At 45.6% G+C, this 16,530-nt stretch overlaps 1 protein-coding gene across 1 annotated transcript in view; it reads left to right on the forward strand.

The window, feature by feature from the left end:
* The window catches only part of pklr (pyruvate kinase L/R), a 27,271-nt gene extending 14,082 nt beyond the window's left edge, over window positions 1–13,189 (forward strand). Inside the window, 6 exon segments of the mRNA XM_048261289.1 lie at window positions 490–763; window positions 8,789–8,939; window positions 9,945–10,103; window positions 10,473–10,639; window positions 12,247–12,428; window positions 12,689–13,189. Of these exon segments, the coding sequence (XP_048117246.1) occupies window positions 490–763; window positions 8,789–8,939; window positions 9,945–10,103; window positions 10,473–10,639; window positions 12,247–12,428; window positions 12,689–12,795 (1,040 nt within the window). The 3' untranslated portion in view covers window positions 12,796–13,189.
* Window positions 13,190–16,530: the final 3,341 nt, after the last annotated feature.

The raw sequence follows: 16,530 nt of genomic DNA on the forward strand, positions 1-16,530 counted from the left end.
GTGTGTGTGTGTGTGTGTGTGTGTGTGTGTGTGGTATCAGCTGAGGACTGAGGTTTGATGTGTGTGTGTGTGAGTGTATGTGTGGTATCAGGTGAGGACTGAGGTTTGATGTGTGTGTGTGTGGTTTTAGGTGATAACTGAGGTTTGATGTGTGTGTGTGTGTGTGTGTGTGTGTGTGTGTGGTATCAGGTGAGGACTGAGGTTTGATGTGTGTGTGTGTGTGTGTGTGTGTGTGTGTGTGTGTGTGTGTGTGGTATCAGGTGAGGACTGAGGTTTGATGTGTGTGTATGGTATCAGGTGAGGACTGAGGTTTGATGTGTGTGTGTGTGTGTGTGTGTGGTATCAGCTGAGGACTGAAGTTTGATATGTGTGTGTGTGGTATCAGATGAGAACTGAGGTTTCATATGTGTGTGTGTGTGTGTGTGGTATCAGGTGAGGACGGAGGTTTCATGTGTGTGTGTGTGTGTGTGTGTGTGTGTGTGGTATCAGGTGAGGACTGGGTGGAGACTCGTGTGGAGAACGGCGGCACCTTGGGCAGCAGGAAGGGTGTGAACCTGCCGGGGGCAGAGCTGATCAAACTGCCGGCGGTGAGCGAGCGCGACCGGGCAGACCTGCAGTTCGGCGTGGAGCAGGGCGTGGACATGGTGTTCGCCTCATTCATCCGCTCCGCACAGGACGTGCGCGCCGTGCGAGACGCCCTCGGCCCCAAAGGCAAGAACATCAAGATCATCAGCAAAGTGGAGAGCCGACAGGGAGTCCAGAAGTGAGTGTGAAACACACACACACACATGTACACAAAAAGTACGGAAGTTAGTGAGAATCAGACATACACACATACACACACACACGCATGCACACACACACAGGGGGAGAGAGAGAGAGAGAGAGAGAGATAGATACAGGTTCACAGATACAGGTTTAGCCTAGGCAGCACTGCCCTAGAGCACACAATGTAGTACACGTACCTTGGTCTAGTACTTACTGCATCAGGAAGTTTCAGCATGACAGTGAATGCACTAAAAGAAAAAGCCCGAAGAGCACTCTATGCTATAAAAAGAAAATTTCACAAAATAAACATTCCAATTACAATCTGGTGCAAAATATTTGACAGCATAATCCATCCTATTGCGCTGGATGGAAGTGAGGTTTGGGGTCCACTCAGTATGCACGACTACACAAAGTGGGACAAGCATCCAACTGAAGCCCTACATGCAGAATTCTGCCAAACAATATTAAAAGTTCAAACAAAAAACCCAACAATGCCTGTAGGGCAGAATTAGGCCGCTTTCCATTGGCATTAAGTATTCAAAAAAGAACCTTAATATTCTGGATGCATTTGAACAGCAGTCCCAAAAACTCCCTCCATTTTGAGGCACTGAAAACCCAGGAGCTGAACCCTGAAAAGAGTCCTCTGAGCCAGCTGGTACTGAAGTTAACTAACTCAATAACAAAAACTAACAAAGATCAATCCCAGTCCAGCGCTGCTTCCTAAACATCAATTAGTCAACAAAATAATGAATCAAGCAAAAGAAGATTATTTAGACCATTGGACAAACCAAATTACAAACTAAAGTAAAAGGAATTCCTATCTGATTCTAAAAAGAGAATATGAATTGGCTGAATATCTCATCTCTGTCAGAGATACGAAGCAGAGGCACATCCTGACCAAGTACAGGCTCAGTGACCACAATCTAGCAATAGAAACAGGCAGACACAGAAAAACCTGGCTGCCAAGAGAACAAAGATTATGTGGTCACTGTCAGGCAGAGGAGGTTGAGACAGAGGAGCACTTTCTTCTTCACTGCCAAAAATATGACACTTTAAGACAGACCTTTTTCAGGAACATCCAAAAAGTCATACCAAATTTTATAGACATTGAAGACAATAATAAAATTGCCATACTTCTTGGAGAAGGGCCCTCTGTCTTAAAATGTCACAACATGAGGGACATGGTATAGAAAAAAACTAAACAAAAAACAAAGACCTGTCTGTGTTAACAGACACATACATGTTCCTGTGCATAAATATAGACTTATACATATGTACTCACGGACCCACACACGCACGCGGACACTCACACACACACACACACACACACACACACACTCACTCACTCACTCACTCACTCACTCACTCACTCACTCACTCACTCACATGCTATTGTTTATTCTGGGTCCACATGTTTACCTGCATTGCTGTATGTCTATTTTCTTTTTTTTGTGACACTACTGTGTTATCTGTAACACTGGATTTGGCAACACTGTATCCAAACAGTCATGCTAATAAAGCTCCTTTGAATTGAATTGAATTGAAAGAGAGGACACCAGGAGGAGGAGTGTGACTGGGGGCAGAGAAGGGCTCTCTCTCTCTCCCCCTCTCTCTCTCTCTCTCTGTCTCTATGTTCATCTTTCTCTCTCTCTGTTCGTCTCTCTCTCTTTCTCTCTCTCTCTCTATTCATCTCTTTCTCTCTCTCTCTCTCTCTCTTGTGGGAGGTGGGAGGGACCAGTTCCAGGCGTTGTTGTTTGGGGTAATTATACGCGTCTGGTTTTAGAGCAGCAGCCCTGTGTGGGACGGGTTACGTGTGATAGCAGAGCTGACAGCTAACCAGCATGGAGACATGTGTGTGTGTGTGTGTGTGTGTGTGTGTGTGTGTCAGAGAGGAGGCTGTAGAGAGAGAGAGAAAGAGGGATAGAGAGTCTGTGTGTGTGAGAGACTGAATGAGTAAGTGAGTGAGTGACGTACTGTAGGAAGAAGGAGCATTCAGAGTGAAAGGAGTGACTCCGAGCGTAAACACTTAGGACAGGTGGTCGTATTAACGTGCCACTCAAAGCGTGGGAGTGTGCCTGAGTGTGTGTCCGTGTCTGTGTGTGTGCGTGTGCAATGCATGTGTGTGTGTGTGTGTGTGTGTGTGTGTGTGTGTGTGTGTGTGTGTGTGTGGTGTGTGTGTGTGTGTGTGTCTGTGTGTGACTGTGTGTGTGTGTGTGTGTCTGTGTGTGTGTGTGTGTGTGCGTCTGTGTGTGTGTCTGTGTGTGCATGTGTGTTTGTGTCTGTGTGTGCGTCTGTGTGTGTGTGTGTGTGTGTGTGTGTGTGTGTGTGCATATGTGTCTGTGTGTGAGCACACGTGTATGAATGTTGCTATAGTGAAAAAGGCTCATCCATTTCCATGTATTATTTAAGATGCGTTCATGTACGTACCTCTAAAAGCAATAATGGCATCGCTCCTCACCTCTTTGCTTCATCTATTTTCTATCTCTGTTCATCTCTCTCTCTCTACCTCCTCAAATACTCCCCCTCTCCTTCTTTCCTTTTCTTTAACCTTCCCCTTCTCCTGTTCTCTCTCTCTTCTCTCTCTCTTCTCTCCTGGCTCCTTGTGTCTCCATGGTTGCTTTCCTAACTTCCCATTTCTTTATTTTTGAACAACACACACGCCCTCTGTCTTTTCTTCCCATCCTTTCTTTCTTTGTCATTCTCCACATTCTCCACGACTTTTGTCCAAGTCCATTTCAGACATGGGAAGTTGAAGAGATTGCGTCATGTTTTGAGTTATGCAATATCAGGGATGGGGAATTTTGACTGTAGCATGTTTGAATTTATCGAAAGCAATATCTTCCAGTATTATTCTTTATTGGATTATTCTACATATTTCATACAGTATAGACCCTTTCAACAATAAAAACAAAAACAATGCTTGAACGTTCTATTTGGTTCCCAATCTACTTCCTCTGCATTAAGATAACATATGGAATGTTAAAAAGGAAGCCTTGTGGGGCCAACTATGATGCTGATAATGGAACTCTCTTGAAAGGGTCCATATGGCTGTGATCATTAGCCTACTTGAGTCTACTCTTGAGTCTTGAGTCTGCTTTTTTTTTGCACCCATTTATCCCCCTCTTAGGGCTATATCTTGCACTTTAGCGCAAATCGCTTTGTGGGCGGATCTTGGGCGCTGTTTCTATTTTACCGGCGGGATCATGACTGTTAAGCCCGGCTTAAAATCTAAAATGGGGTGGTCTGAAGTAGCTACATTAATCATGGGTGTGGTTTGGGCGTAACGTGCAATAAACCAATCAGAGTGTCATCTCACATTCCCTTTAACAACAGGCACGCTTGTTCCATAGTGGATTGCTATTATGATGGCGGAATTGCCAGGTGCAGCCAGGAACAGTTCACAGCGCTATAGTCAGTTGGGAACAGTTTGCTATTGATTTTTCCTCTTGTCAAAATGTAATACAGAAATGTCACTTTCCAATGTTTTGGGATCACTCTCACTGAATCACGAGGTTATGAATGCATGGTGTTCTCTATCGTATCGAGACTATCTCTCCACCCATTACATATTCCATATGTATGGGGAATTGATCTACCGGATCGTGTAACGTGAATACTTCTTTAAGACACACCGGTGGCACCGGCCACGCCCTCGATTAGTGTTGTTTAAAACACCTGTGCTGGCGTGAGGTTAGGCTTTTTGATCTCCACGGACGTCGTGATTTCGAAGACAAAGGTAAGAATAATTAATAACCCAATTAACGTTAATGGTACAACAGCCGCTTGCCTGCGGCTGAAGCCGCAGATGAGCAGTGGGAGAATTGTCGCAAGGCTTTCTCTCTGGTGGTTGTATCCATTCATTCAAAGGAAATATTGTTTACGACAATCAAACAGGTAAGTGTATTCTAAACAGTGCACTGAAAGGATCTGGCTATGGCCAATCCTCCCACTCACGCTTGTGTGGCATGTGCAGTTACATTGCCCATGGAAGATGGACATGACAAATGTATTAGGTGTTTGGGTTTCCGACATGCTAAGGAATAACCCAGCGACATGCATGGATTGTTTTATAATGCCCTTCCGCACAAGGGAGGCCTGTTTCCATTTTTTTATGGGTAAACGACCCCACTCTCCGTCTGGTGACGGTGATGCTCCCAAGCGGCAGAGGACTGACTCCTCTGACCGGAGCGATGCGCTCTCCTCCCAGGGTACACCTACGGCGGAAGAGCCTCTCCTTGAAACATATATGGGTGAGGACTCTGATGTTGACGTGCTCTCTCTGTCTCCTTCTGATGGACAGAGTATGATGGCAGCAGGTCAGGGAAGCCCATCGGTCGAAATCGGGCCAGGGCTGCCAGAGCTACCAGCAGTTTCCCAGCTCAGAGAGGTTCTGGGCCGGGCAGCAATGGCCTTAGAGCTCACGTTGCCTGAGGACACACACCCCCCTCCATCTCGGTTTGAGGAGGAGGATGCATCTCGGCCATTGTCGGCTGGGGTCCCCCTCCTGCCGGACTTTGAAGCTGTGATCTTGGCACAGTTCAGCTCACCAGCAGCACCACGACGATGGTCCTCTGTCAGCCGGCGGCTAGCCAATGTCAGCGGGGCCGGGCGCTTTGGTTGCGATCGTCCACCGCCACTTGATCATTCACTGACTGCTTTCGTATCATCAGCGCAGTCGGCTTTGGGCCGGACAAGCTGCCCGAGCAGGAACTGCAGGACAATGGACAGCTTGCTGCTTAGAGTGCACAGTGCAATGGCGGTTCAAACGAAACTGGCCAACACTGCAGCTATTTTGTCACTGTACCTCCGGCATTTATCTCGTGGCACTGAGGAGTCAATGGAGGAGGTTCGGCTCGTCTCTTCCCTCCTTGCAACAGCAATGAAAGAACAGGCTGTGGCAGCAACTATGGCTGCATTTTGGGTGGCAAGGAGTCATCTGTGGCTATCACAGTCCGACTTCAGCTGACAGACCGCAGTTCTCTTGTCGGGTTGCGGTTGAACCCTCTGCCATGTTGGTCTGGTGCATTGATGATCAGGAGGCCCAAGCCACCTATGCCCATGAGTTAGCAGGCTCATCAGCCTTTAAGCCAGAGTGCCTCAGCCCAGATGCCCAGGCCCCACCATCTCAACCTGGCTGGGGCCAGGAGACCAGGCATAGGCTGGAATACCATCGGCGGGCAAACCACTAGGGGAGAGGGGCTAGCCGTCGCCAAGGGCATCAACGGCCGCCACCTCAGTCCTGACGGTGCGCAGTGCCTCAGCTGCCCAGGCCTTCAGTCGGGCCGAGCCAAAGCTTGGGCAGCACTAGGGGCAAGCCCATGGGTCCTTTCTACCATGACCGACTTCAATTTTTGCAATTTTTGCACCCGGCCCTCAGCGACCAGTGCGAGACGGGGGACACAGGCAGATACTGGAGGAAGAAGTGGCCACACTCCTCTCCAAAGGTGCCATCAGGGAGGTGGGGAAGACCGGCCAGCAGGTGGGGTTCTTCTCACACTACTTTCTCATCCCAAAAAAGGACGGCGGTCCTCGTTCAGTGCTGGATCTGAGAGGCCTAAACAAATATCTGCGCCCCCTCCGATGCAGGATGCTCACAATTCTAAGAGTGCGTCAGGCCATAAACCAAGACGATTGGTTGGACCTCCAGGACGCCTATTTTCAAATTCCCATTTGGAGGGGGCACTGGCGCTTCCTCCGGTTCCGACTCGGGTGCAGGACTTACGAGTTCATGGTCCTTTTTTGGAATTTCTGGAAGTGGGACGCCCCCAGCAAGGCATCTGGATTTTGTCAGCCAGGAAGTATGTGGGTGACAGCAGCTGGACGTCTCTCCACTGCTCTCCAATGGTGGAGGTACCCAGGGATCTGTATGTAAGAAGAGGAGAGCCATCAGGCAGCAGGCTGGGCCCAGTGCGACTCTGGCTGCTCGCCAACTACGGTGGACCAACGGATGCCTCACAAGGAAGGTTGGGGGCTAGTGCATGGGGATTGGCTACTGTTCAGTGGTGTCTGGACCGGCAAACAGTTGGGCCAACACATCCAATGCACTGGAACTGACAGCAATTAGCCTTGCACTCTGGCAAAGTTTCCTCCCACACTTGAGGGGCCACCATGTGTTAGTCAAAAGCCCGACAGTGGAACTGGCAGCTGCTCCAATGTCAACAGGCAGGGGGCTTGGCTCTCCCATCCTAGGGCGCCTGGCCCACGAGTTGTGGAGTTGGGCTTACCCACGGTTTCTGTCCCTGAAGGCCATGTACTTACCAGGCTCCCTGAACACTGCGGCAGACTTGTTGTCCAGGGGAGGGCCTCAGCCAGGGGAGTGGAGATTCCATCCAGAGGTGGTTGCGCAGATATGGCGACGCTTTGGGGTTGCCATAGCAGATCTGTTTGCCTCGAGGGAGACGACTCATTGTGCCATGTTCTTCTCTCTGAGGAGGGACGACCCGCCCTTAGGGATGGATACTCTGGCCCATCAGTGGCCTCTGGGTCTGCTCTATGCGTTTCCCCCCTTCGGCCTTCTTCATCCTCTTTTATGGAGGATCAGGACCGGGAGTGCGGACGTAATCCTGAACTGCCCCGAACTGGCCTCACATGCTGTGGTTCTCGGAGATTGTTCTGCTTCTGAATGGCACCCCTTGGGAGCTCCCCATTCGGAGGGACCTGTTGACACAGGCACAGGGGTCCCTGTGTCACCCATTCCCACGGGTCCTGAGGTTGTGGGCGTGGCCCCTGAAAGGGCAGAGTTTCAGGCCCTAGGCCTCTCAGACCCAGTAATCCAAATATTGGAGTCGGCAAGGGCACAATCGACCCTGGCAGCCGACGCCTTTTCACTGGGGCAGATTCACATCTTGGTGCAAACCCATCAGGTGGACCCCCTTGAATCCACTTCACAGCATATTCTTCAGTTTCTGCAAGGGCAGTTGGAGCAAGGGAAGTCTGCTGCTACCCTCAGAGGTATGGTAGCTGCTATCAAGGCATCGAGAGTAGGAAACCGTAGTCTACCTGAATGCTGCTGTGCACTGATTTCTCAATTTCTGAAAGGGGCCCAACGGTGTATGCCACGAATGAGATCTCCAGGTGTGCCCCAGTGGGATCTGGATAGGGTGCTGAAAAGCACTCTGACAGCCCCCTTTTGAGCCGGTTGATTCTGTAGAACTCAAGTGGCTATCGCTTAAGATCACTCTGCTTCTGGCAGTTTGCTCTGCAAAGAGGGTCGGTGAGCTACATGCTCTATCTGTCCACCAGGACTGCTATAGGTTTGCGCCAGGTGGTACTGGTGTCACTCTTCAGCCAAACCCTGTCTTCCTCCCAAAGGTTTGTAGTGACATGAGCCTAAACCAAGTTATCAACCTACGTTCATTGCCTCCCACTCAAGAAGATGGCGACAGTGGGCTTCAGGCCTCGGTTCTATGTCCTGTCAGGGCACTATCAGCCTACTTGAAGCGCACAGGACATTTGTACAGCTGCTACATGGTCAACACCAGCAACTTTTGCAAAGTATTACTCCCTTAATGTGGTAAGCCTCTTTTGGGGAGCGGGTGTTGGGAGCACCTGGGGTTTAAACTTCCTTTTTCATTTCTATTGAAATGAATGGCGGAATGTTCAAGGATTCTAATTCCGATTGTGACATCACAGCTCTAATTGTTTAAGCTTGCACCTGGAAGAGTTCTGAGCATAGGGTTCTGAGCCATCTGGCAGAGCTCTAATGGGCTGGGCTGGGCTGTCTGTGTATATGAAGGTGTGTGCATGTAACTTTTGACCCGTATGTCCGATTTTCATAAATGAGGTACCGTTGGAATCCTTGGATGAGGCCCAGTTCCATGCCCCTGATCAAACCCACTCTTGCAGTTCCTCGGAACCGCAATTCTAGTTTGATATGTGACTTAAAGTGGGAAGCCTGGTACACATATGAATAATCATAATTTAATATGAAAATAAATAAAGTGTGCTGTTTGAAAATGTGTTTGTTTGTCATTTCACGTCAATGTCCATTCATTCTCTCATTTGTATTCTCTCTTTGTAGTTTTGAGGAGATTTTGAAAGAGACTGATGGAGTGATGGTTGCCCGCGGCGACCTTGGCATTGAGATTCCTGCAGAGAAAGTCTTTATCGCCCAGAAGATGATGATTGGACGCTGCAACTCAGCAGGGAAGCCAGTCATTTGTGCCACACAGGTTACTCTCTCTCTCTCTCTCTCTCTCTCTCTCTCTCTCTCTCACACACACACACACACACACACACACCCACAACACACACCCACACACCCACACACAAACACACACACACACACACAAACATACACACACACACACCCACACACAAATATACACACACACACACACACACACACACACAAATATACACATACACACACACACACAACACACCACACAATAAATAAACATACACACACACACACACACACACACACACACATACACACGCACAGACTCACTCAGGCCCTCACTGAAGAAATTCAGATGCAACCACTGAGTCACCAGTACGTATTGGAACATTGTCGGATTGTCGCAAGAATTTCACACACACTGGTGCAAACACTTACACTGTGCATACATTTTTCACATTTTTCACATGTAAACACACACACACACACACACACACACACACACACACACACTCTCACACACACACACATACACACACACACACACTGTGTTCACCCTAGGCTGTGTTGAGTCATTGTGCTGCTCCATTGTGTAAAGAACAACATGGCTTATGTGGCTTGACAGTGCTTTGTGTGGTTTACCACAAATGAGCACACACACACACACACACACACACACACACACACACACACACACACACACACACACACACACACAATTACTTTGACAAGCAATAATAAAACAATAAATCTCTTGGATGTTGTGCAAGCCCCCTTAGTTATCTCCGTTGCCATCTAACCTCTCTGTGTATCAGACCATCTTTATTCTTTATTTGTTTCCCTCTGCTTTCATTCTCTCTCTCTATTTTACTTCCTTTCTGTCCCTCTCTCTTTCCTTCACTCCATTTCACTCCATCCCTTCTTTTTATCTTTCTAACTCATTCTGTTCTTATGTCTCACTTTTTCTCTTCCTCTCTCTATTCACCCTTTCTCTCCTTTTCTGTCTCTCCTCCCTCCCATCCTCTCTGTCCTGTCTTTTCTCTCCGGTCCCCAGATGTTGGAGAGTATGGTGTCGAGACCCGAGGCCGGCGCAGCGTGGATGAGCAGTGATGTGGGCTAACGCCTGTGCTGAATTGAGCCGACTGTCATGTTTATTTGTCGGGGAGACCGTAGGGGACACTTCCCAGTGGAGGCAGTGGCCATGATGCACTCGGTGTGTGTGTGTGTGTGTGTGTGTGTGTGTGTGTGTGTGTGTGTGTGTGTGTGTGTGTGTGTGTGTGTGTGTGTGGATGCTTATGGTTCACTCTGTAATTAAGGGCAATTATAATGGCAGCTAGACTTCAGCAAGCGTTCTAACAAACACTATTTTGCACTATCTTTAGTCAGCATCTTTGCATCTGTGGTCAGACCTCAATTGAGCCCAAATATGTGTGTCATTCTCTTTCCTTAACTATGTTCCTTCTTCCTCTTGGCCTCTCATTCTCCTCTTTTCCTTCTTTCTCCTTCTTTCTATCTATATCTATATATATATATTTGTTTTGTCCACACACACACACACACACACATATACACACATACACAGATCTGCCGGGAGGCAGAGGCAGCCATCTTCCACCAGCAGCTCTTTGAGGAGCTGCGGCGTTTGACCCCCCTGTCCTCTGACCCGACGGAAGTGACGGCCATCGGCGCCGTGGAGTCCTCCTTCAAGTGCTGCGCTGGAGCCATCATCGTGCTCACCACCACCGGCAGGTTGGCTGCACTCATCAATCCTCTCTCCCTCTGTAACTGTTTCTTTCTCTCTCTCTCTCTCTCTCTTTTTCTCCAGCTTTCTCAGTCTCTCTCTTTCCTCACTCATCAACCCTCTCTCTCTTTTTATCCCTCTTTTCTCTCTCTCCAGTTCTCTCAGTCTCTCTTTCTTGTTTTCTCCCACTCTGTTGTGATCTCTCAGTCTCTTTCTTTCCGATCATTCCCGCTCTCCTGCTTTGTCTCTGTAAAATATATATTTTTTCCCTGGCCTTTCTCTCTGTCCATCCCACTGCTATCTTTAAAACTTTGGTTCTGGTCCCCCCTTTCTCTCTCTCTCTGTCTGTCTGTCCTGTCTCATACTATTTTGTTTCTTAAACAGGCGTGTCCTCTCTTCCACTTTCCCTCCCATCTTCTCTCTCTCCTCTCTACACACACATACACACACACACACTTTTTATGGTCACTCTGTCGCTTGTTTTGCATGCTGACACACAACTGCCCGCCCCCATGTCCATCTCTTCCTTCTCTCTGTATTCTTCTTCTCCTGCTCTCTTCCTCTTGTTGTCTCGTGTTTGACCTCACTGCCTGTCTCTAGTTATTATGTGACCTTACAAACATGGCCGAAATCCCTTACGACAGATCAGCCCACTCTCAATCTCTCAGCATAGACAACCACAGTAAACAGTTCACTCTCTCTCTCCCTCTTTCTTCTCTATTCTCTCTCCTTTCTTCTTTATTCTCTCTCTCCCTCTCCTTTCTTCTCTATTCTCTCTCCTTTCTTATCTATTCTCTCTCTCCCTCTCTATTCTCTCTCTCTCCTTCTTTCTTATCTATTCTCTCTCTCCCTCTCTATTCTCTCTCTCTCCTTCTTTCTTCTCTATTCTCTCTCTCCTTCTTTCTTCTCTATTCTCTCTCTCCCTCTTCTCTATTCTCTCTCTCCCTCTTCTTTATTCTCTCTCTCCTTCTTTCTTCTCTATTCTCTCTCTCCCTCTTCTCTATTCTCTTTCTCCTTCTTTCTTCTGTATTGTATCTCCTGTTTCTGTGGCTCCACCAGGTCTTTGTGGAGAGCGTCATTATAGACTGAAAGCATTGATCTACTTCATGTTTGCAGTCTGTAGTCAATACACTGAGTAGCGGAAATTAAATCAGATCTCTATCACTCGGCCTGAGTCTCCAACTGATAGACACACACACGTGTCCTACACACAGATTCACCCTCTATTTGTCACACACACACACACACACACACACACACACACACACACACACACACACACACACACACACACACAGAGACATGCAAGTACTAGCTCCATTCTCTTATCCACATACCCACACACACATACAGACTCACACACACACACACACACACACACACACACACACACACACACACACACACACACACACACACACACACACACACACACACACTCTCACACACACACACACTCACACACACACACACACACACACACACATATAGACTCACACATGCAGACATCATATTTATACTCTTTCTCTTTTTTTACAATTGTTAACCCATGACCCTCGTTTTAGCAGACAAACAAACACACACACACACACACTGATTGTCCACTCTTTGTCAGGTCTGCCCAGTTGCTGTCCCGGTACCGGCCGCGGTGCCCAATCGTCATGGTGACGCGTAGCGCTCAGGTGGCGCGGCAGTCACAGCTGCTGAGGGGCGTGTTTCCCGCCCTCTTCCACCCCGAAATGGGAGCCGTGTGGGCCGACGACGTTGACCAACGTGTCACATTTGCCATGGACATAGGTGTGTGTGTGTGATCTAAATGCACAGTATGCACAAGTTCAGTTTACTGTATATGCATAAGCATGTGCTTGTGTATATATGTTTGTGTGTGTGTGCAGTAGTTTCTTATTACATCCAGTATATTGTATAGTTTCAGGAAAACAATATTTTTTTTCTGTTTTTTATGTAACTATACTCATAGTCTATGAGTACTAGCAATGACAAAATACCTCACTGTGCGTGTGTGTGTGTGTGTTGATGTCTCTCTCTGTCCACTGCAGGTAAAGCACGTGGCTTTTTTAAGCCGGGGGACATGGTGATTGTGGTGACTGGCTGGAGCCCTGGCTCAGGACACACCAACATTATGCGTGCGGTCACTGTGCAGTGACCTGACGGGGACCTGATGATACCTGACTAACCGAGACCTTAGTGAGACCTGACTAACCGAGACCTTAGTGAGACCTGACCAAGACTTAAACGACGATATGACTGTAACTTCAGACTTCAGTAAACCATAACTGAGACCTGACTGAGATTTCACATAGAAATGATGGAGAGACCTGACTGAGACTTTATTGAGACATGACTAATCAGACTGACAACATTCTAAGTCGCCAAACACACTGACCACTCACTCACTGACATGAGGGACACAGCGCGTCAGCCAATAGGAAGACGCCTGCTCTGTGATTGTACACTCACTGTCTGACTATCTTCTCTTTAGTCTGTTGTTTACTGCCATGCATAAATAAATAAACAAACTTCTTAGCTTTTCATCAGCATGCTGCTATCTAGTGAGTTTTTATTTCAGACAAGTGCTCTGAGAACTGTGTTGATATTTGAATCAGTGTGAGGTCTTGTGTGGAGAGATGCAGAGATGCTTGTGTGTGGCTCATGGGTCCTCAGTCAGTGTGGCAGATCATCAGGCTGGCACTGAACATATGGCTGAGTGCCCACATCCACCCCCTCCACCGCCTCATCCTCCTCCACCACCACCTCCTTCTCTGCCAGCTGCTTAGCGCTTATCTGGGAAAGATATGTTGTCATGGAATACTCGCCTCTGGGAGGGCTACATGTCTGCTACACTACTGGCATCACAACCACACACAGTAACACATACACACACTGTATTCACAGACACACACAGAGACACATGTACTGTACACATTTAAATATACAGAGAGAGAGTAAGCTAAACACACGTGCTGTACTCATAGATACACACACAGACAAAAAAATTACATGTTCACAGTTCATAAAACAGAAGGACAAGGTCAATAGAGTAACCAGAGCAACCACCAGAGGGAACTGCATAGTTCCATATTATATAGACAAAGAAGGGCTGGAAACACAGCCTTTTCTGTCAGAGCCACAACTTTTTGGAATAGTCTGCCCAATGAGTTAAGGGCGTGTAATAGTCTTTCCATTTTTAAAAATCAGCTCAAAACCTGGATTAGGGACAATTACAAATGTAACCATGCACCAAATACTTAAGTCCATGAACAAGTCCATTCTTTTATTGCCTTTTTCTTTTATTTTTTCTTTCTCTATTTATACTGTATTCTTGCTTTGTACTGTAATTAAGTGGCGCGTTAGGTGAGGTGAGCAATATCTGTGTCTGTTTGAGGGTATGCTCATATTTTTTAAAATTGCTGTTGGACTTTTTAAATTGCTTATCAACTATTACATTTTAGGGTGCCTGTTAAGATCTGGCTAGGGACAACAGATGGAAACTAGCATTTGTAGCTAACTTTGGCTTGTTTACAGCAAGTAACTTGTTTGTTGATTAATGAGCATTGTCCCTATCAAATAAATAAACAATAACAATAACATGCAAAACATACACAGTACACAGCTTTTGGTAGAGCTCTCTCTCTATCTATCAAATCAAATAAAATAAAATAGTGCTTTATTGGCATGAATGAGTTAAGTCACTGTTGCCAAAACTACAAGTATAACATGTTAATAATCAACTTTACATAAGTATTGGTATAGAAATAAAATGAAATAATTAAAGGAAAGAAAAATATATATATAATAATAATAATTAGGACAGTAATAGCTTCAGCAATAGTGCTATACTGTAGAAAAACAAAAAACAACAAAAAAAGTATTATTGTAAACACATATTATATGCCTACACTTGCAGATACATCTACATAAATTAATTTGAGGTAAATAGCAATACCTAATATCAATATTATTTACATGTACGCAAAGGGGATAAACTCATCAATATGCCACATACATGAAAGTTACAACTTTTCTCTTGTTTTATGGCAGGTCATAATATAATCTGCAGCTAGGCATGAACAGTTTGGTTCCTCTCCCAATAATATATATAGTTTTCTTTGTGGAGATAGATTTTCAAATTCTGTTATATGCTTTTTGAATTCAGCAAAAAAAATGTCATGTGCATATCTGATGCAATTAAGAAGGAAATGTTCCTCTTTTTCTACATCATTTATGCAGAAGCGACAGTTCCTCATATGTCTAGGCACCCATGTTTGTCTATGTCTACCAGTTTCAATGTGTAGGCTATGGTCACTGATTCTGTATTTTGTCAGTGTTGTTCTTTTCTTTCTATCTTTGATGTCATTTAAGTATGGGGCTATACAGTAATTTCTGTTCAGGGTTCTGTATATATCTAGTTTGTCATTCATTTTTATTTTGTCCTTCCAGAATTTAGTATAATGCATCTGATTTGTGTTGTCAATTTCTTTCAGTATAGATTTTGTCATGTGACTTAGGCTGTTTATGTTATTTTTGTTTGCAATTTGGAATAAGGGGTCACACTTCTGGGTAAGGGACTTGTGCTTGAAAGCCTTATGGTGGTATGTGCCAGCATTGCTTTTTGCCAGATGTAACCAAAATTTGGAGGCCCTTTTGTCGATGTCGATAAGTAAAGGGAACCTCCCCAACTCAGAGCGGCAGGCCAAGTTGGGTGATGTTCTATGTACACCCAAGACATCTTCACAGATTTGTAGGTGCAGTAACTCAGTTGGGCCCCTTATCCCACTTTTTATAATCAAGCCGGTACAGGGGGTCCCCAAATCTCACTGCCATACAGAGCAATAGGCTTGATAATGGAGTCCATAATCTTGAGCCAGAATTTAGTTGGTGGATTGAATTTATAAAGCTGTTTTTTTTTTAAGAAATTTGTCCTTCGTGCTTTGTCAGCCAGGTTTTTTGATGCCAGATTAAACCTTCCTGATGATGTTATTGTAAGTCCTAAATAGTTATAATGTGATACTTGCTTTATGGCAGTTTCTCCAATTTTAAAATTGGTTTCTTTTCCTGATTTCTTTTGAAAAAACATTATTTCTGTTTTGTCAGTATTAATAGGTAATGCCCAATTTTTGCTATGTGTTTCGAGAATATCAAGGCTTTCTTGCAGACCTGCTTTTGATGGCAAAAGTAAGACCATGTCATCTGCAAAGAGAAGGCATTTTATATTTGTGCTGTCAAGTACAAGTCCAGGAGATGTTGATTTGTTGATTGCTACAGCTAGCTCATTGATGAAAATATTAAAGAGTATTGGACTTAGGCTGCAACCTTGCCTAACACCTCTACCCTGCTTAAAGAACTCTGTTCTGGTGTTATTAATTTTAATAACCCTCGTTTCTTGGTATGTGTCTTTTCTTATAGAGTAGACATTGCCTTTCATACCACTCTCAATAATTTTTAGTTGCATGCCCTCGTGCCAGATGGAATCAAAGGCCTTTTTTTCTTGGTATGTGTCTTTTATTATAGAGTATACATTGCCTTTCATACCACTCTCAATAATTTTTAGTAGCATGCCCTCGTGCCAGATGGAATCAAAGGCCTTTTTAAAATCAACAAAGCAAGCATAGATCTTTCCTTTACTTGTTTTTTGTACATACTGTTCAGTAAGTGAGTGGAGGGTATAGATGTGGTCGGTGGTTCTAAATTCAGGAAGGAAGCCTATCTGACTTTTGCATAAAATGTTCTTATTATCCAAGAAGGTAAGTATTCTTGTTTTTAGTATATTATTATAATGTTACCAAGAATACTCGTGACACAGATCCCATGATAGTTATTTGGGTTCATTTTATCACCATTTTTGTATACTGGGGTTATCAATCCTTGGTTCCATACCCTA

The sequence above is a fragment of the Alosa alosa genome, chromosome 13 (genome assembly GCF_017589495.1).
Source record: "Alosa alosa isolate M-15738 ecotype Scorff River chromosome 13, AALO_Geno_1.1, whole genome shotgun sequence".
Lineage (NCBI taxonomy): Eukaryota > Metazoa > Chordata > Actinopteri > Clupeiformes > Clupeidae > Alosa > Alosa alosa.